Here is a 21683-nt window from a genome sequence, read left to right on the forward strand (position 1 = left end):
GAACCGCCAGAAAATAATGTGAAAATTACTTTGAAAAAAAGTTGTTCAAGTAGATGAAACATGTCACAATGTTCGTTGCCAATTTTGTTCATAGAAAAGAAAGTCCTTTGAACATTGAATGTTCAGTTGGCGAATCGGTTGTTGCCACTTCCTGCTGATTCAATTGAACGTTCATTTTTTTATATGCATGAGTGACACGTAAAAATTGCATGTACAAATTAAGCTTATTAGATGTGGAACAGATGTGGTGGCACATTAATTTCAGTTTCCAGATAGGATTTCAGTTTGTAGCAGTAAGTTTGGAGAAACTCCACTGCAGTTGTCTAAGTATGTATACTATAGTATGCGTAAGCGTATAACCCTAAATTTGTTTGCCCACCCCCAGATTTCAGGTTGGTCACCCCTAATATAGGCTTCTCTAGGCATCTTCTTTGGAGCACTATGTATCCGTATGGATATGCATAAATCTGATCATATGGGTTTTCTCTCGGAACAGTTCTTTTCTTTCGTTGTTCCTTGTTGCTTATAAAGCTACCAATCATCTACATTTACACAATTAAAATGATTAAATGCATTAACTGCACAAACTACGCCTTTTTCTGCAGATACAAGGCATTACACTTTTCGCATGACAGACAGATTTTGCTAGGGTACTCGCCAAAGAATGCTTACCCATTAAAGTAATGAGAGGTGGTTAGCTTAACAACAGAGGAGTAGCATTTGGCCACCTTACGATCTTGAGCTGCATTCAATGTGTTCTCAATATCACTGATGATATACAGGAGCTCATCTTTATTACACATGTTATGAATATGCTGCCAGAAAAAACACTGAGTACACAAATGTGGTGCTTTTAACTAGGTTAGTTGGAAAGCAGAATTGCCAAGCCCGACCGCTGATTTGCATTGTACAGCTTCGGGCTTGAGGTGACAACGAAATGTGTGTGTCGAGGTCGGTACAGGGCAGTATTGTTTTTCACATTAACCTCTGTATAAAAATTTCAGCAAGCAGCTAAATTGCATTTACTAATCAGCAAGTGGTACAGGTTAGGTGGGGGAAAACAATGCATCGCAGCAAGCATAGTAGATGAAGCACTGTGTCTGAAGAAACATGCCACTGCAAGACACCCTGACAGGTACCGCTGAGCTTAGTGTCACAAGTTGGCAGCGCCGCGCTTCCTCTTCTCGTCTGTCTTCCGGATTGGCTTGACGTGGCTTTCTACGTGCTTGCGTGCTCTTTCGCTCATCACTCCTTCTCTTTCCTCTGGATTAAATTGGCGTGGCTCGCTACGTCCTTGTGCTTACATTTCCAAGCACAGATTGGCGTGTGCCTGCTTTTTACACTGGGCTTTCAATAGATAACTCGCTGCTCGCGCTTAAAGATGAAGTGAATGTCGGCAAGTGTAGAAGTGCTTTGCCGCGAGCTTGCCCTGTATGTAAGCACGCAAGAATGCCAAAAAACATTCATGCAACAAAGGGTCAGAAAACTACGCTTTATTTTCCTTTACTTCGTGATGTACCTTCACACTGGATAGCGCTGCCCGATTACTTCTAACAAGCGCAGGAAGGTCTGAAGGCACACAAAAGAGCCCGCAATGTTTATTCTCAGCTGTATATGTAACCCTGTGAGGTCAGCGCCCAGTGCCTTTTGGGGGCACAGATACAGAAAATGCAGCAGCATAATGCAACTCATGCGCAATAACCGCTTGCAAGCACTTATCAGCAAAAAGGCATCAGCTTGTTCGCAGCCCCAAAAGAATGCAGCGTCCTTCTTGAGAAGGTCAGTCAGTGGCTGGGTGATATCCGCAAAATGTTTAGCAAACCGCTGAAAATAGGAGCTCAAGCCCACGAAACTGCAGAAATCATTTGCTGAGCAGGGTACAAAAAAGTTCTCGACAGCATGAATCTTATCAGGATCAGAATGTATACTGGCAGCAGTGACAAGGTGGCCAAGAACTTTGACTTTGCCGTGACCAAAATGGCACTGCAAAGGCAAGTACAAGTAATTTCGCCTGTTTTCCTTGGTGTCTTTGTTGGCTTCTCATGATATGATTAGCAAAGCATAAAAGTGTCTTGCTTGAGACAAAGTCGCGAATTTCGCAATACTCAAAGAAGTACGAGCTCATGCATTCAGTGATATTGAGTGCCGTGATCCTGAAGGCTGCACCCAAGAAACCATCTTTCACCATAATCTGTTTCAAAAAGGGGGGCTTTGTGTGCCAAAGTGAAACCCCCACGGTAGTGATACCATCATGGTAGAAGCCGCTGACATGACCGAGCTCTGGGAGCAGGTTGCTGTTTCTAGCCTCTATATTGCTACTGACGGTGAAAGAAGTGGTGCTTCAACTGGAGGAGCTTCTGAGTGAACATGGTACTGCCTTGTTCTGCAGAGAGATCTCCTACGATGTGATCATTCTTATTACAAACGGTGGCATTGTGCGACGACAGCAGCCGCAGTGACGAGAAAGACAATGGCCCGTCTTTCGCCTCGACCTTGATGTTCATGAAAAATGCACTGTCATCAATCAAGTCCCGCATTGATTTCATACGCACTTAAGGATTTCCACCGGTGTTCGTGCAGCAGCTGGATCTGATGCACACTGCAGTTCTAAACATGAAATACCTCAAGAGCAGGTGCACATTTCTGACTATTTCGGCACGCCAGATGCTCGACATGCTCTTTATGGCTATAAATAAACATGTTATTTTTCAATGTCTACTCCATACAATCTGTATCATTTAGTGCGAGTGGCAAATTTGTGCTCCAGCTACAAAGGTATGTTTGGCAGCTTTTGTTTTTCTTTTTTGTGCAGCAGTTCATCCAGACATTGTAATGATTGGTTGTAAGATTGATCTTCTTGATACTGTTATAAGTGGACTGCACTGTAATCCCTATGGCTAAAATGAACCCTCACATCCGCCTTCATATCTTGACGGGTGCCGGCAAGCACTCCCAGGTCAAGGTTCAGTACACACACTGAAGGCGGCAGTACACACACAAGAAGTACACACACAGGAAGGCGGCAGTCAGACCTGCAAAGCGGGGGAGGGTGCTGAGAATCTCTGGATCTGTACAGGCTGCCCCTGCAAATTGAACCTGGCAACATTTAACACGTGAACCCTCTCACGTGAGGCTACTTAGTGGGGCTTTTTGAGGTATTATCGGGCATTGCCTATGATATCACTGGTTGTAGTGAGGTTTGAAAAATAGGAAGCTTATACAGAGCTGACTAACGGCCACATCCTCTGCTACAGAGGTCTTCCAGATGAGAGGGAATAGAGGGTTGGGCTTCTAATTCATAAGTACATAGTGGCAATGTGGATAAATTCTGCAGTATTGGTATGCACTTAAATAGCTTGTTTTCGGTGAAAATTTTTCACAGTCCAGTCTCTCTTAGAATATTGTCAGGCAGCTTAAGAGACAGACACCTTTCTGTATCGGAAGTTTCTCAAATGTTGTCACTGGTTGTGTGTGTTGTCACTGAAGCTTGTGTAACGAGATTGTATGCATGAGATGAATTGTGTAGTATTTTCTGGAAAGCATGGAGGCATTAGCGATACAACTAGAACTTTTTACTAGTCATGTATGAAATTCAATGCACTTGACCCGCACATGCTATTTCGGCGATCGATGAGTGTGCTCGCCGCTATCATTGTGTTGAGTGTTACTTGGTTTGCTGGGCACAGGTTTGCCCAATGCATTGTGCCACTTTGATTGTTCTCTGTCACTACAACGTGACAGTAACAGTAAGAGGGTAGCAGTCGTCTTAAAACTTAGTAGCAGTTCTCGATGACGGGTAGTACAAAGTTACTCTCCAACCTGCAGTGGTGTGGAGAAATAGAACAGTTTTATGAGGATGTTGAAATAGCAATGAGAAATGTCCAAGGCATACTGTTCTCATGGGCAGCTTTAATGCAAAAGTAAAGGGAATATGGCTGGCAAAAAGGGTGACTGGCAACTATGGCATCAACTCTAGAAATTGTACATGAGAGATGTTGGTAGAATTCATAGAAAGGAATCTCCTTCAAATTATGAATGCCTTCTTCCGGAAGTGCAATAACAGGAAGTCAACCTGGAAAAGCTGTAATGGGGAAACAAGGGAGGAAATAGGTCTCGTACTCTGTGCCGACCCTTGCATAGTGCAGGATGTAGAGGTGTTAGTAGGGTAAATGGCTGTAAACATAGGTTAGGGAGGGCCAGGATTGTTCTCAATTTGAAGAGATAAAGATATAATTAGTTAAGGGGAAACAGGCTAACCAACCTAGTTGTAGACAAGGTAAAATTAGATGACAAGAAAAGGGTAATTGGAGATAAGTGGGAGATGCCGCCCAGGGTCATTGAAGATTGGCACATACCCAGTGAACGAACTTGGCATCAAAAAGGTTTGTTGAATAGCCGCACGTACACAATGTTACATGCTCAATGACGCAAGTGGGCCAACAGTTGGTTTTGAACCCAGTTCTCTCAGCACAGCAGTCAGGTGCTCTACCCATTTGGCCATAGACTACCCAGTGACCGAAGTTGGCAGGAAAGAGGTTAGGTGCAGACACACATGCACGCATGCACGCATGTACACATGCAAACGAACACATATACATATTTGCATACACACAGAGCTACCCCTAACTGGATGAAATTCTTAAAGAATGCTATTGCATTAAAAATGAAATTTGGCAAGCAATGCAAGGTGTAGGGCAGGTAACCGACAATCTTTCAGGGTTACAGAATGGGTATCCTGGGAAATGACGGGCCGTTGTGGACAGCAGACAACTAGGTAGTGTGATGAAATAGAAATTTTGCACACAGAATAGTATCAACTGGCACAAGACATGGGAACCTTATAGCAGACATTAAATAGGCTGATGGCAATGATCCTAGGATGTTGCAGTCACATTTCATTAGTTAGACTACACCAATAGCTTTAAAATGTACCATATGAAAAAGTGTCTAAGATATGCTCTACTGTTGTAAGCCTCCCACAAAAAGATTGCTTTGCTTTAGAGTAATCAATATGGATTACTACCTGTAGCCTTTTAGGAATACTGAACCGAAAGGGTTATATTGTATTCCATGGCTGTGCATTGTAAAGTGCCCTTGCATTTATTCTTTTGTTGTATTTACCTCTTCTTGATAGTGCAGCAGGACTGTAATCACCCCAATTGTTTTCTGCAGGCTTCACAAATGCAATGAGCCTAGCTGAAAGCTTCCCTGCCAAAATGGAATGCCACACCCCTTCCAAGATCGTCGGTCAGGTCGAGGTTGGCATGCAGTGCAACTTGCCTCTGGCTGACAAGTCTGTCGGGTGCTGCTTCAAAGCATGGAGCGAGTCTAGGAGCGTGCAGACTACGGAGACTGTGGAGCAGTTAACCTCCACCTCAGGTGGGCAGTGACTGGCACTTCTGTTACATTTGCTTGCGTGTGTGAGCGTTGTGAATGGCCAAGTCTGGCTAGCTTGGTATCACTTCCTAAAGTGTGTATGACATTCTGCTGCTGAGGACAAATTAGCAGGTTTGCGAGCCTTGTCTGCATACTGATTGGGAAAAAATGCAGAAATAATGCTGTACTGATCACATTGAAGCACCTTAGATGGCATAGTTTAATCTAGAGCCCTCTTGACTTGATGTTGTTGTAGGCCTGACATTGCTTTGTGATAACGTTACACCCTTGAGTTGCTTAGTTATTCTTAAAAAGCGGTGTATTTCTGTAAGAACGGGAATAGAGATCAATGCAGAATGTCAGTTGACCCCTGTGTGTAGGGTGAATAAAATATAAACAAAGTTCTTTAATGCAGTTAAGCATACTACAAACAAAGTACACATTGTTTTATCAATATGCTCTTTCATTGAGGGAGGCAGAAAGCACACGTGAACTGTCAGGGATCTTTTCCAGGACAGCTTTGAGTTACGACATTCCACAGCACATCATCAGTAATGACTAAGCAGGACTAGCAATGTGCAACAATGTTGTGGTGACCATCCATCACTTTGTTGTCCCCTCTTCTCAGAAATCCAGTTTTCTTTGCCGTGGGGGTCATTGCCCCTTGCTCTGGAAATCCAATCTATCTCACAGTGGAGGTCATTGCCCGCTGCTCTTTTTTGGAACCCAGGTGGCTGCCCGACTGGAGCACCACGACAGCCACTTGGCAAACCTGCCTTTATTATTGAACAAAGCCAGTCGAGTGTCCATTCTCAAGCAGTCATAATGTGTATTCCTTGCCTACCCTAAAAAGAGCTCCCAACAAGTGGTGGCGCAGGACATTACATTTTATTTTCGAACACTTGCCATGGACGATGCTACTCCTACACCTGCTGACAGAGACGATGACATGATTACGTCTCCTGCTATTGCCGCAGAGCTTCAGCTTCCCAACTTTTGGCCCAAGAATCCCAGAGTTTGGTTTAGGCATCTGACGCATCGCTTGAGACTCTGATGCATCGCTTGAGAGACAGCAGAGTACCTGCATGTCATTGCCACGCTACCCTCCGACATCGCCGATGCCATAGGTGACTTGCTAATGGGTACGCCTTCAGTCACCAAATACGATGACCTGAAGCGCAAGATCCTGCAGTGCAAGGTCCTGCAGTGCCTCGAGCCATCACAACAGAGTAGGCGCCAACAGCTCCTCTTCGAGGAACTCAGCGACCAGCAACTGTGACAACTGCTGCACCGGCTGTGTTAATTACTGGGTGAGCACTTTGCAAACAAGAGCTAGCTTCCAATTTTGCACAAGCTGTTATTGCAACACCTCCCACAGTCCTTAGCATGGTACTGATGGGTTCCGGTGAGATGAGTCTCGATTGGCTAGCTGCGTTCACTGACCATATATGTGACCGCTCGTCTGTTCACAGCTACCTATCTCCATTTCGAGAGCTCCTTGCCTGTTAATGCCCCATCAGTTTTGGTGGCCAATATTCAATTCACTGCACGGCCCAAGCCATCCTGGCAACAGAGCGACACAGAGGCTTATCAGAGACCGCTTCATCTGGCCAGGGATCACCAAAGATGGTCAAAGCTGGGCAAAAAGCTGCCAAGCCTGTCAAGCCGTGAAAGCGACCCTGGCAGTCTTCTGCCCTGCCAAGGTTTCAGGTACCTCCTGACGTGTGTCAAGCGGTGCTCAAGTTGGCCTGTTGCAAATACTCTACAAGACATCACGGCCGAAACAGTGGTGGAAGCATTTTATGCTATGTTGGTGTCGGGGTATGGCTGCCCTTTGCTCGTAACTACTGACCGGGGCAGACAGTTCCAAAGCTCGCTTTTTTTCTGCCTTGGCAAGACTGCTCACCACGCGCCTTCGTAACACCATGGCTTACCACCCACTGTGAAACAGCATGGTCAAGCCTCTCCACCGACTACTGAAGGCCTCATTGACCTCCACACTCGACAGACATCACTGGGTGGAAAAGGTACCCCTAGTACTACTGCGTCTCCAAACAACAACCAAGGATGACCTCGGAGTCAGTGCAGCTGAGATGTTCTATGGGTTAGCAATCCACATTCCAGGCCAGTTTTTCGACACTGAGCAAAGCACTCCACCAGCGGCCACGCAGCATTTAGAGGCGACATTCCTGGCTCAACAAGCTTTGACCTACACCCTAATGTGTCGCACATGGGCAGCCTGTGTTTAATTTCCCGACAGTGGACTCAACCACACATGTCTTCATGTGGCGTGACTCTATCAAGCCACCATTGACTCCTTCCTATGAAGGCTCCTTTCGTATGGTTTTGCGTTAAGGGGGGACACGGGTTTTAGACACCAAAAAATCACATCAACACCGATACTTTGAAAACAGTATTTTCGGAATTTCCAACTATTATTCTACCGTTTCGCTAAATTTTCCGCTGTCTAAATCAGTATCTTTAGTCGTAATATAAATTTTTAGCATGAGTGTGGGCTATATATTGCCACATCCAGTATGCTGCACGTAGAGGAAGACGAAGATCTCTCGCATTGCGGAAGAGAAGTCCCTGCGCAATCGTTTTTCAGTTGGCCTGCAATTAAAGTATCCTGCCCTTTTTTATCAGTTCCTGCCGCTTTTGAATTGTGACACTGGTTGAGGCGCTGAGTAAATGTTTGGGACGCCTCTCAACAGCCCCACATCAAGGCCAGGACGTTTTCCACGTGTCGAAACACCTGTTCATCGCACCAGTCATCGCCTACTAGGCCTATGCCCAGAATTTGGTCCCCTACCAGGAAGTCTACCTGTTACCACGACTGCCCAAGCCATGGCAGACCCAGGCCTTGCACAGGTGACTCTTTTGACTCCTCAATCTCCCGTGAGCTTCCACGGCAATACCTACGAGGGTGCAGAAGACTGGCTCGAGGAATACAAGTGCGTAGCCAAGTATAATGAGTGGTATGCTGGACAGGAGCTGTCCCATGTGCATTTCTCTCTTGAAGACTGAGCCCGCACGTGGTTCGTAAATTGGGAGGGAATTTGGCCAAGCTGGGATGAGTTCCGCCGCCAGTTCCTCCATACGTTCGGGAGCACCGAAAGGCGAGACCACGCGTAGCATCTTTTCGAATCACAAATTCAAGAGCCGAAAGAAACTGTTGCCATGTTTGCTGAGGATATGGCTTGTCCAAGGCCCTTCCAAGTGGCACCGCAATCGAAGCAGCGCGATTCTTTTTTGAAAACTTGGTTCTGTGGCACGGTGCACCAGTGGTGATAATAACAAACAGAGGGACTGCCTTTACGGCTACACTTCTAAAGACGGTGCTTAGCCTCAGTGGTACGGCTCACCGAAAAACCACAGCTTATCACCTGCAAATGAACGGCCTAACAGAACGCTTGAACAAGACTATCGCCGACATGCTGAGTATGTATGTAGACGTGGAGCACAAAAATTGGGATGACATCCTACCGTACATCACATTCGCTTACAACACTGATCAACAGGAAACAACGCGAAAGACACCATTTAGCCTTTTTCATGGCCGTGAAATGACGACGATGCTCGGTGCGATGTTGCCACATGACTGCAGTGATATAGGCATGGACGCTGAAGCTTTCGCTCAACGTGCTGAAGAAGTGAGGCAACTTGCCCACGTCAGAATTGCCAGACAACAGTACTACGACGCTTGACGCCACAACCTACGGCATCACTACGTCATATATCAGCCAGGCGACAAAGTATGGGTCTGGAGTCCCATACGTCGGTGAGGGCTTTCAGAAAAGCTGCTCAGGCGGTACTTTGGTCCGTACAAGGTTTTACGGCGCCTCAGCGACCTGAACTATTTTGTCATCCCTGACAGTCCTGCTCCTCCAGGGCGAGGCAACGTCCACCAGAAGTTGTCCACATTGTGCACATGAAGCCCTATCATTCGGAGTCAAGTGGCCATACCTCGTCTGACACATCTTCCTGCCGCTAGGTGAGCATCGGGACGATGCTCTCTCTGGAGGGAGGCAAATGCCACATCCAGTACGCGACACGTAGAGGAAGATGAAGATCTCGTGCATTGCGGAAGAGAAGAGGTCCTTGCGCGATTGCTTTTCAGTTGGCCTGCAATCAAAGTGTCCTGCCCTTTTTTATCAGTTCCTGCTGCTTTTGAATCATGACAATATGAGCCAAAGTTTCCATAAAAAAGCACTTTTTCCACGGCGTGCGACTGCCCCCGCGGTCATTTGGTCGCGCCGACCCGTATATTGTTTGAAAGAGCAGTCTTTCAGCTTCATTTTACCGCCACCACCAGCTTCGTCTGCACATTGGCAGTGAAGATATTCCGCCTCAATAAGAAGATCCAATGCATGTTGTAATTGGTCGAGAAACGCACATGACCCTCAGCTAGCCACGCCTTTGGCTAGACTAGCGACATCTGCATCACTCTGCGACCACTTTGCACAAGCCATGCACGCCAATGAGGATTCCCACGCTGACAGCGGTGCTGACCTCGACTTGGAAGTTCGCTACAAAGTTCAAATTTAGAAAAAAGAGAAGAGGAAGTCGGCGTACAACGTCAAGAAATGGCAGTCCGCCACGCCATTTCCTGATGACATCGATAAGGCACGCTTTTAGTCCGACGTTATCGGCGCATGGGCGAGCGTCGCATGCCACTACACACATCGGAGTTCGTTGGCCACGTCCGGTTATGCTGGCTGCACCAGTGTGTTGAACTCACAACCTACTGGAACTCTAGACCTGCACAGATGTCCGGCTTCTATGGGAGCCGCTTGTGCCCACTCTCGTTCAACCATTGGTTGTTGGTGTCGCTTTTATAACCTGTTCGTCTGCTACTCTACAGTTGACTGGTGCAGCGTTGTAATTAGTACGGCGGCTATTGTGTTGTGACAAACTGCTTGTCTAGTTGATGATTTTTGCGAACACAGTGGCAGCGATGTCACAAGGCTTTGATCGGTCACTCAGCTCCAAAAGTTAACTGCCCAAACTTAAAAAAATGTCGGAGCATGTAGTCCGCTGCTCTCTAAAATAGCGTTAAATAGCTGCTTCTATTGCCTTTTTCAGGCACAGAACTTGTACGCTAAGTCACATTGTTTATAGAGTTCGTAAAGTACACAACAGTTTCATTGTACATGTTGTAAAGTTCGCTTCTGCGCTCTTTAGAAACTGGAAACCACCGTAATGTTTGACGACAGAACAATTACCACTCATTTTAACTCTTAAAATTTATCTGTGAATGCGTCATGAGTTCAAAAGGAGAATTATGCATACAGCTTCACTGCGTACGTGTCTTTTGCACCACTATTATTCTGTCGCTGTACCACGCAGGAAAGCTATCTTTGCAGTTTGAAAAGAGTTCCATGACACAAGGCCTGCAGAGCAGCACGTTTTAAAGCACCGAGATCGCTTTTGCAAGCATTCTACTGATCTAGACATCAAACAACACTAAAAACAAGCTATGCTCTCCTTTCCTTGAAACAGACTCGACCCATTTATTGCACATGTCGAGTGCAGAGCTTCCTTGTGAATACTTTTATCAGATCCTCTGCATTTCACTATAGGACACATGTCGCTGCTGATATTGCCTTGCTTAGTAACTCAGGGGACCAACTGCAATGCATGCTCACTGACCTGGAGAGGCAAAGCTGAAGGGTGGGTCTAAAAATTAATCTGCAGTAAACTAAAGTAATGTTTAACAGTCTCGGAAGGGAACAGCAGTTTACAATAGGTAGTGAGGCACTGGAAGTGGTAAGGGAATACATCTACTTAGGACAGGTAGTGACTGCGGATCCAGATCATGAGACGGAAATAATCAGAAGAATAAGAATGGGCTGGGGTGCGTTTGGCAGGCATTCTCAGGTCATGAACAGCAGGTTGCCATTATCCCTCAAGAGAAAAGTTTATAACAGCTGTGTCTTACCAGTACTCACGTACGGGGCAGAAACCTGGAGGCTTACGAAAAGAGTTCTACTCAAATTGAGGACGACGCAACGAGCTATGGAAAGAAGAATGATAGGTGTAACGTTTAGGGATAAGAAAAGAGCAGATTGGTGAGGGAACAAACGCGAGTTAATGATATCTTAATTGAAATCAAGAAAAAGAAATGGGCATGGGCAGGACACGTAATGAGGAGGGAAGATAACCGATTGTCATTAAGAGTTACGGAATGGATTCCAAGCGAAGGAAAGCGTAGCAGAGGGCGGCAGAAAGTAAGGTGGGCGGATGAGATTAAGAAGTTTGCAGGGACAACATGGCCACAATTAGTACATGACCGGGGTTGTTGGAGAAGTATGGGAGAAGCCTTTGCCCTACAGTGGGCGTAACCAGGCTGATGATGATGATGATGATGATGATGATAGCACACAGCAGTAGTTCGTAATGTCAGCTACGAGATTGGGCTATCTGTGATCAACTCAAGAAACCTAGATTATCGTATGCATCTTTTAAAATCATTTTTCCAGTCTCTTACTAGAAAAAATAAATTTATGCAGCCTTGCATTGCAGCTGCCATCTATGCTCATTGTTTACCTTCCTTGCAACGCTTCTCCTCTAATTTCCCTGTTCAAACGCAAAGCATTAGAAAATTTTTGTTTTCTTTCTGTATTTGTGAATTTATTCATTTACCATCAATACAAGCACTTTGTGCCTGCCGAAATGGCAGCACGAGCGCTGAACAGATTGCAGAAGCAGACGACAGCGAACAGGCTATAACTAGCCCCACTGTGCTCGCACGTTCTGTCCCTAGTGGCAAAAGGGGCGAATTAGACCAGGCATGCTGGAGTAGGAAGATCTGTGCAGGTCTGCAGTTCACTAGGTCATGGTCAAACCGCTGGTCTAATGATAGACGCTGTTGTTCTCGCCAACGAGATGTAATGTGCGCGCGCGCTTACGTTATGTCAGACTATATTTAGATTGCCCGCTTCCGCCGTCGAGCAACGTCGGAGATCTCGATGGCGTGTTAGGTTTAGTCCCCCGAAGCGCTCCTGACAATGACCGCGTTTCAACATTTCAGCACAATGCTACTATTCTGTAGCCGGAATCCTTGCGGAGTATTCACAGTGAAGCTCAAGCAGAACTTTAAGCATTAACGCCAACTCCTGCTACTGACCGAAAATCGGAACTACTAGATCGCATTGATGACGAGATGCTGGCTACGTCTGCTGAGCATGCATCTGCTGAAAGTTTCATCGGGTGCTAAAAAGTCATCACCGTAGTGACATTAGCCAGACTACATTCCTGGAGGCTACTAATGCACTAGCACTTGTATACAATATATTCAAATATTTTGTGGTATTCTGTTATAAAAATAAACTCGTTGTTTCTTCAAGTTTTCTCAGAATATCATTTTTGGTGTTTCTTAAGCTTGCCGAAGTGCTATCTTGGTCTTCAGGGCACATAGAACCATAATTTTAACAGCGGCACGTAGCTACATGTGTGTACTACACAATGTTAGGAGCAGATTTCTTCATTTCGCTTTTGTAAATTTTTAAATCTGGCTACTAATTGGACCACATGATTGCCATGTCTAGAGATCAAACTTCAAATTGCTGTAAAATTAGCAGTACCTGCAATATAAAAAAAAGTTGCCCTACAGTTGTGTTGTTTACACCTTGTAGTATCCAGCCATATATGTCTTTATAAACATTCTGGCTGATACTCTTCTTACAGTTGTTCAGATAAATAATAGTTTATTAATTTTAATTATATCTGGAACCACTCAGTCAATTTAAAAAGTAATTATATTTTTGAAATCAGCATGAAAAACTCTGTCTGGGCGACAATTTTAATTAAATTTAGTAAAAAAAAAAAATTCTAAACCCCTCTTCCTCCCTAAAAGAAAACCATGAAGATTGACATTCATGGCAGAGACAGTGTCATTGGAGTGGATAAAACCAGCCTATCTTGAACATCAACTGTTCATTCCTTCCACCATTCACACCTAAGCCTGCGGCATTCTAGTGGGGGAGCCCATGTAGCGACCGTCCGTCACTAAGCTGTACCTCACCATGGGTGTCATTGCCCCTTGCTCTGGAAATCCAGTATGTCTTGCTGTGGGCGTCATTGCCCCTACGGTTTCTAGGAACTGAGCACTACAGCCACTTGGCAATTCTACTTTTACTCTTAAATAAAGCCAGTCAACTCTCCGTTCTCAAGCTGTCAAAACATGTACTCCTTGCCTCCGCTAAACCGAACTCTTAACAATGTCGTCAGGCAATCAGCAGCATGCACTGGGCATCTGAGGTGCATGCCAGCAATAATTTCAGTCGACCTGTAGGCATCTTGAAGTGACTGCTGGCCGCACAGTCGTTCTGATCCTCTCTCGCCTGTAGTGGCTTCAGGTTTTTTGCACAGTGTTTGCAGACTGCAGTGGCCAACCTGACCTCTGCTGTACCGCTAGTTTGTCCCAGCAGATAGTTATTCTTCTGCAGCACTGTTGTTACAATATGCTACAAGCTCATCCACCTTTGCTGATGTGAAAAGTCAAGCCCTTTCCCTTAGAGAAATGAAATAATAGTGATCAATTCAATTGCCTTTCCAATGAATTGAATCTCTTGTCATCGGGAGAACTCGTGCACGATGCTCACAAAACAAATTCCACCACAGTGTCTTCAAGTTCACTGTCAACAGGGTAGCGATTGCATAACAAAGCTTCCAGTGAAAATCGCAGTTGCTCTGTTTCGCTTTCTATTCACAGAATGTACTGCAATAATCCTGCTTGATGATTCTACCCATTTTATCACATTCTTTTCAAGTGCAATTATAATGTCTAGCCCTGACATATAGTTTTTGCACCCTCAGCAGTATTGATGCGTGCTTGCACAAAGTTTTCAAAGCTGGAGTGTTTGCCACAGTAACGACGAAAACAATGACGCTTTATTCATTTTCACAACTACAAACAAGAAAACTTTATTTTCTTTCACAATACACATGGCAAACACGGAAAGATTGTGCTAAAGTTGTTTTGAGACACCTGACCAAGACCCACACTCTCCTTGATAATTATGATGCATGCGGTTCCAGCGTGATTTGCAAAATAGTCTACAAAATGTTTACTGGCACAAAGTGGAATTCAAATATATTCTTTTTCACAGTATAATAATGAGATGTTTGACGACCGATTTTTCAGACACCCGATTTTCTGGGCCTCCCCGAATATTTGGACTCTGCTATGATATCGCCATGCTTTTCACAGATTCGTTGTATAACTACCAAAATTTAGCATGTTCCAAGCTTTCCTCGTTTCATTTTTTTTAACTTTTTCTCATGATTGCAAGTCAAGAACTAGCGAAAATGCAAAGAACATTTTTGTTATTTTGTTTTCCTGCAGCTACAAACCAGCGTGGCACGCATTTCGCATGTCATTTCAGAGCTTCCATTTCTGACACAGCCTCGATAGCAGGCATCGCTTGCTGCTCTCTCCTGCGAGCCTTTGTTCTGTCATTGCTGTCGGCACTCGTAAGTCACATATGGTTGGTGGCACCCTTTGTATCGCCTCTTGTGTGCATTGTGGTTCACTTCAGCTTCATACCATGACTCTAGCCTTAGCCGCTTCAGCAAATGATAGTCTTCAGTGGTTTAATCGCCAGCTGCTAACAATGGCACTGACAGAGCCTTCGTTGTCCACCTCCTACTTGACAAATGCTTCAAAGCAAGGAAATTATAGCAGGTTGACGATGGAAATTAAGCCACCATTATGTCGCACAATTAGAAATCTTGAAGCAGACAATATCAGACTACATAAACAACGAGGTGGAGGTTTTGGAAACTGCCTAGAAATCTGCTGGATCCCGCCAGAAGAATGTCAGCCAAGGTGCCCACCGAAAACTTGGGGAGGCTATGCATTGCAGCTTCCTTACACAAAATGCATTGCAGCTTTCCTTGCCGCTGATTTTCATAGACTCAGACTTTCTACCCTCAAACTTTTGTACCCTCGTAACTAGCCTGTGTCGCACCAGATGCTAGTGCTACGAGGTTGTCAACATGGACTTTATCAACTCCACCGGGAGGAAGATTTCCTGGTACATGCCAAGCACTGTATATGTAATAGCAGTGATGATATGTCTTCTTCTTTGATTAATTGGCATGGTGGCAAGCACTACCTTGAAAAACCCTGTGAAAGGTGTGATGCACTGTATACTCTACTCTTGAATTCAACTTGCGCGCAAGGGCGTGTGGGCCCTGCAAATGGTTTTGTGAGCCCCTATTTAAGAACCACAACTGCAAAGAACTAAATTGTTAATCAGCACTACCTTTGCTTTAATATTCATAGACACCACATGTCTGGAAGAGCTAGGAAGCTTGGGCCTGGCAACAAATTCACCCTCAATTATGAGCACATATGCTTATTGCGTCGGTGCCTTTGTTCCAACTAAGCAAGCAGCACCTAGTTATCATCATTGTCATCAGTGGCCCGTGTGGGGAGGCTTAGCAGTTCAGCAATAGTCTTAATACTTTCAGCTTCCATTCTTTTGTGTGTTTCCAAGCAGGAATGATGTGATCATGATATATGTACATCCTGAGCATGCCACACCACCGAGGCAATGCCAGTGATAGGCTTCAAAGTGCTTAAAAATTTTCCTCAACATTATTTGGAGGCTGATGACTGTAACACAACAATGCTGCCGGCTGAAGTAGCTGCATTTTTCGACAGTGCGTTCGAAGATGAGGCCTTCAGTGGCTTTGAGGGTAGTGCAATAAATGTTGGTTTCCTGCACAAGGTTTATGCTGTCAGAATTTGCAGCTCGTGTTAATTTTGGTATATGAAATTTTGTACCCCAACATGTGTAAGTATGGCATTTCACGATGAGTGTACAAGCGCGCTTAACCACGTTTTCAGAAGTCAATTGAGTTTAACAGGTGTACCTTATATATAGGTTCAATTTTTACTTTATTTTTTGTACGTTCAAGGCCTGTAGGCAATACATAAGTGGTAACAAAGCGTTAAAAAGAATGCACAGACAATTATACAAAAAAATATCTTAAGCCATACTGTCACAGATTGATATTTTGAATGAAGATGTATCTGGGATTTGAATAGCAGATCTGGGAAGGTCGTTCCAATCAGTAATTGTGTGGGGCAAAAAAGAATGATGGCGCCTGTTTGTTTGGTGGCTGGTACGCCAATTTTATATGTCTGGTCAAATCTCAATGAAATATTGAAAGATTGTGTTATCGGTTACTTCTTCACTACATGGTTGGAGTTGTAAACCTTGTGGAATAGGCGAAGGTGAGCACATTTGTAGTATATGGCAGATTCACTTTCCTTTTTCGTGCATGTTACACTGGAATATCAGGAGTAGCTAGATAAAGCCAATTGCTCGCTTTTGAATCTCTTAAGTGCAAGGTTTAGTGATGTTTAATTTTATCCAAAGTGGCAGATGTGTTTTCTAGTTTTTAGCAAACTAGGTTTCCGTGGAGAGTCAGTGCTTGCAGATGAAGAGGGAAAATTACAACCAAGCTATTTATTGTGCGATAAGCATTTGTAGAGAAATAATTTAGTTGCATATTCCCTGACAGAGCATTAGTTATGGGAAGATCAAGGTATTTGTGGGTGTTAACTGATGATAACATAGGGTCATTCAGTAGTATATTGATTGCCATTGTTCATAGTATGTAATATGCGCATCTGTTTACACTTGCCAGTGTTAAGTTTAATTATTCACTTGCTACACCGGAGTGACACATTGTGGTGACCCCTTGCCTGAAATATGAATCACCGGGCTTAGTAATCTTGCGGTAGACTACACAGTCATTTGCATACAGAATAATTCATGATTGTGCAGTTACGAAGATCATTAATTTTAATCAAGAATGGCAAGAGCTGCAAGACGGATCCTTGTGGAACTTTGGGTGCAACTGGTGAATAAGTAGATCAGCAGTTACTGGCTGCGACATACGAGTTTGATTGCAAATAAACTCCTTTACCAAGATGACACATTTGCTTGAATATTAAGCTGCTTAAGTTTAAGGACACGTAGAATACGACTACTCAGTCATACTGAGTCATACTGAGTCCTATAAACGCTTTGACAAAATGTAAAAAAAAAGAAGTCAGCATCAAGTCCTTTATCTAAGGTGATGAACCAATCATTAGTGAAACAAAGAAATTGTTTATCATATAGAATTTTCTTTCAAGGTCTTGCTGACATGAATGAAAGAATGAATTGCTTCCCAGAAAATTGATGGGATCAGAATATATCGGGTGTTTGAAAAGTTTTCATGGAATGCTAGTCAAGGTAGGGTGGTGGTCCTCATGACAGTGCACATCACTCGATTGATGGACTGCAGCCACCTTCTCCATTTTCCAGCCATTAGACTTCTGGTTATTCAGTTGCTGTTAAATAGCGACGAGGGTCCTAGGAAAGGTTCGCATTTTATTAAATTATGTTGAATGAAATCTGGTAAGCGGGCACATCACTGAATGGAGATTTAAAATGTGCAGACAGATTTCATGTACATCATTTAGATAAGTAGATATGACAAAATGCCAGATTGCAATTAGGTCATTTCTGACGGATTGTGATGGAAGTCATTTTTTTTTTGAAAAATTACTTCTCTGAAATATGCTGTCATTCTGAACTGTTGCCACAGAGCCTAAAGCTGATAGAACATTGCTATAGTTATTGTATTGATAAAAATACTTTCGACATTGCAGATAAGAAATTACCTTACTCTAATTAGATTGCATATCACCTAGTAAATAATGTATCAAGGTTATCAAAAAAGGAAAGCCTTAGCCTATAGTTGAGTTCTTAGTAAAAAGAATGATACCAAGTCTGTTTAAATACCTTCATGGAGACATCCTTAAAATTTCTGTAAAGCTTAGGTACCTCACAGAAAAAAACAATGCTGAGAAAATCTCATTAAAGTTTTGTACGTGTTGGGAATCTTATCTATTGCACCTATGATGAAAAGAAAGGCTTTAGAATGAAGCCCAGCTTTTGCTGAACATAGAGAACCAAACGTATTGAAACTTGCTCAGTGAATTGTAAGGCACCTCCATTAGATTCTTTTTGATAAATCTGGTTAGATCCCCTGCTTGTACGAAGCAGCATTCATTTTCACAGTGTGAAAACAACTTGCACAGCAAAATTCTCCACGAGACCGCATGGAAATATGCGCACGAGTCCCACATCGTGTTCAACACGAATTGCATGTAGCAGACACTGTGCTGCATTGTTCGTGTTTCTTGGTGCTACAAATGCACTGTCTCCACTAATGGTGACGTTATAGGTGCACCTAGTCACTAAAGAGGATTAAACTGCAAGAACCCGTGACTGTGCAAAGACTTGCAAGAATAAGTGCTGGTGCACCCTCTGCGGTCCTGTACCGTTTGCTAAGTAAAAGGGCTCGTGTGCAATGTCTGCATTGTTATGTAATCCATGACGCCATGACATGGTGCAGTTTGCTTTGCTAGAGCTAAACTGCCAACGTGATATGGAATTGCATTATGCTTCAAAGAATCTGGTGGTCCGGCACGATCTGATCAATGGGTCTTGTGATAGTTGCGACGAATGGTTTCTCTTTCTCGGCGTACTATTATATAATCATCGTGCTTTGCTTTCTGTAAGGGAGTCTGGTTTCGAACTTCTTAACACAAGTTTAGAACAAATGCTGCTTGTAATCATGGTGTGATCAAAAAAGAAATGGTGGGTCAACTTGGAAGCAAGCCTATCAATGCCAACTGGAGTGTTGTTGCACTGTTGCCATAGCAACAGCCAATCATGAGGCTTCTCTCGGCTTGGTGGCATCATGAGCCGTCAGCAGGGCTGCTTGCAATGAAAAATTTGTCAGACCGGCCCCTGATTTTTTTTTCTTGCACTTGCTCTTGTGCGAGGAGTGCATGAACGAAAAGGCAGAATCTTGAGCTTTTGAACAATACCATGACGGTGGTGTTCAGTGGTGGGAAAGACAAAGGACTAATTCGTGAACTCTGATGGTTCTGCACGATTGTGGACTCCTTTCGTGTTGTCCACACTGACATAACTCATTTTTAAACACTTGGAGTGTGTTTTCAGCTTAATCTTTTTGATACAGCATCATTTGAGCATTCCAGATGCCGAAACAATGGTTAAAAAAAGAACAGAAGAGCTGCTTAGCTTGGGTGATGCTTAGCACAGTGTTGCTGATGCCCCATCAATTGCACCGAATCCTGCTACATTTTAGCAAAATATGATAAATCTGCGCCCATCCTGCACCGCAAGTGTTCCTTGAGTTTTCAAAACTGAAGTTTGTCCTCAAGCACTGTTCCTGTGCTCCATGAAAAGGAGCATGGCAAATAGCAGCAGCTGTGTTATAACTTCACGGTGGACCGAATGAAGCCTCCCCTATTGAGCCTGGATCGTACCACTGTTTTATCCTTGGATTGTTGTCTATTTTGAATGCCTTCCACCCCACTGTGTGCGGGCTGCTTAGGCAACAGGACATCATCGCTTTTCAGGCTGCAGCAAGCAATTGCACTGGTACTGAGCAAACCCTGCGCTCCTTCCTTGCATGACCAATTTAATATGTTAACCAAAGTTTGAGATGCTGTATAGTGTCTTGCTGGATATTTCCAGCATAATGCATTGGGGCAACAGCTGTGCCAATTGTGCCAAACTGTGTTGAGAGCATGGCTTTGTGCCATGCTGCACCAAAATGGCATTTTAGCAACATATTACACCGAGCCTGCACCAAAGCATTTACAAGAGTGAATCCCTCCTTTCATCTATGTTTAGCACCTGCAAGAACTGAAATGAAAGCCAACAGTACACTATCATCATCATCATAGAAGGAAGCAGAGTCCCATACATACTCTATGGGCCCGTCAGAGCCGTCCAATTCGTCATTGCCACATTTTTCTCTGACGGAAGTACAGTGTAGTGCTACTATACTGCCTTGCTACCGCTTTGTTTCGGTGTTCATTTAACTTGCATGGTACCACGGAGTTTGCCGAAGGAGGATGTCACATTTTAGGAGAAAAGTTAAGGTTTTTATGTGTTTATGGGTGATAACCGGGCTTTGCAAAACAGCCACTGTGATCAGAATCGCACGTGGTGCATATTTTACAATGTTCTTAGTCTATGAGGTCAAATGTGGTACACAGCGAGAGCTGCCACTTCAATGGGTGACAACATGTTTGTTGATGCAAAAGTTTTGCGTCGAGCTTGGGTGGCTGTGCTATTTCATTGAAATAGCTGCCGACACAAATGCAAAACCCTGATTGCATCTCGTGCATGTGGAGTGGCACTGATGGTGTTTTATTTTTCTTGCAGCCGCGAAACCTTTATGTCCTCTATTCGAAAACTCCCTAATGTGCATGGCATGACATCAGTACACTGCATGATGCCATGTTAAGTGCAGGTGCATGTACTGATTGGTCTTGCAGTGAGGCCACAAGCCGTTGTGGCTCTTGCGCTGTATTGCATGCTGGGTTAACAAACACTCGTTTGTTGACAATCTGTCTGCGGTGCTTTTTCTGCACCATAACAATGAACCCGTCTGTAGCGCACTTTGTGTGTTGCAGTGTGGAGGAGCACTGTGTCCTTTCCTGACCATGCTTATAAGGTAGGCCTCTCACAAACCCATTTCGACATCGCATCGACTATATAAGTTAAAATATGCATGGTATATTATAAGCACAAGTGCGCTGCGCCGTCTGCCAAAAGTGCTTGCTGCTGCACCAACTTGGCTTTTTTGCTGCGCCAGGACATTATGGCCACGAAGTTCAGACACTGCTGGACGCTATGCTGCCGATCAAGATGACGAGCACCTAACTACCGACGCTGAAGAATTTTCTCAGCGCACTGAGGAAGCTCGTCAGCTTCCGCAGCTGTACATCACCTGCAAATCTTCTCAGAGGTCACTGCATGCGGCATTCACAGCTATCACAGCAAATCCTATTGTGATAACCATCATCCATCGCCTATCTGCTTTACAGTGTGTAGTGCAATCGGGAACGCACCACACAGTTATGATTAGAGGCCCTAGCTTTCCGGGATTCTGCGATTCCGCGAAAAATCACAAAATTGATGTTCTTTCGCGGAAATGCGATTAAAAAAAAAAGTTGCTGACGCAGCAGCGAAACGCTGTTTCTCGCAGTTTTGACAAAATGGCGCTACGCATCTTAAAGATGACAGATCAGTGAAAGCTGCCAAGGTGACGGAAAACTGGTATTTTCTTAGTAATTAATAGTAAGAGGGTTTCTATTGTCTCGGCACCTTTTACTGATGAAGAAATTTAATTTCATATTAAAATATTCTCACCTTATAAAAAAATTGGCTAGGTTGCGCAGCCGCCACCCGAAT

At 44.2% G+C, this 21683-nt stretch overlaps 1 protein-coding gene across 2 annotated transcripts in view; it reads left to right on the top strand.

Moving 5' to 3' along the window:
• Positions 1 to 21683, top strand: part of LOC126538765 (uncharacterized) — a 76558-nt gene that overhangs the window by 4671 nt on the left and 50204 nt on the right. For both annotated transcript variants that reach the window (XM_072289713.1, XM_072289714.1), the window contains exon 2: positions 5173 to 5379. In XM_072289713.1, the coding sequence (XP_072145814.1) occupies positions 5187 to 5379 (193 nt within the window). In that variant the 5' untranslated portion in view covers positions 5173 to 5186. The remainder of the gene's footprint in view (positions 1 to 5172; positions 5380 to 21683) is intronic.

The sequence above is a fragment of the Dermacentor andersoni genome, chromosome 8, assembly GCF_023375885.2.
Source record: "Dermacentor andersoni chromosome 8, qqDerAnde1_hic_scaffold, whole genome shotgun sequence".
Taxonomy (NCBI): Eukaryota; Metazoa; Arthropoda; class Arachnida; order Ixodida; family Ixodidae; genus Dermacentor; species Dermacentor andersoni.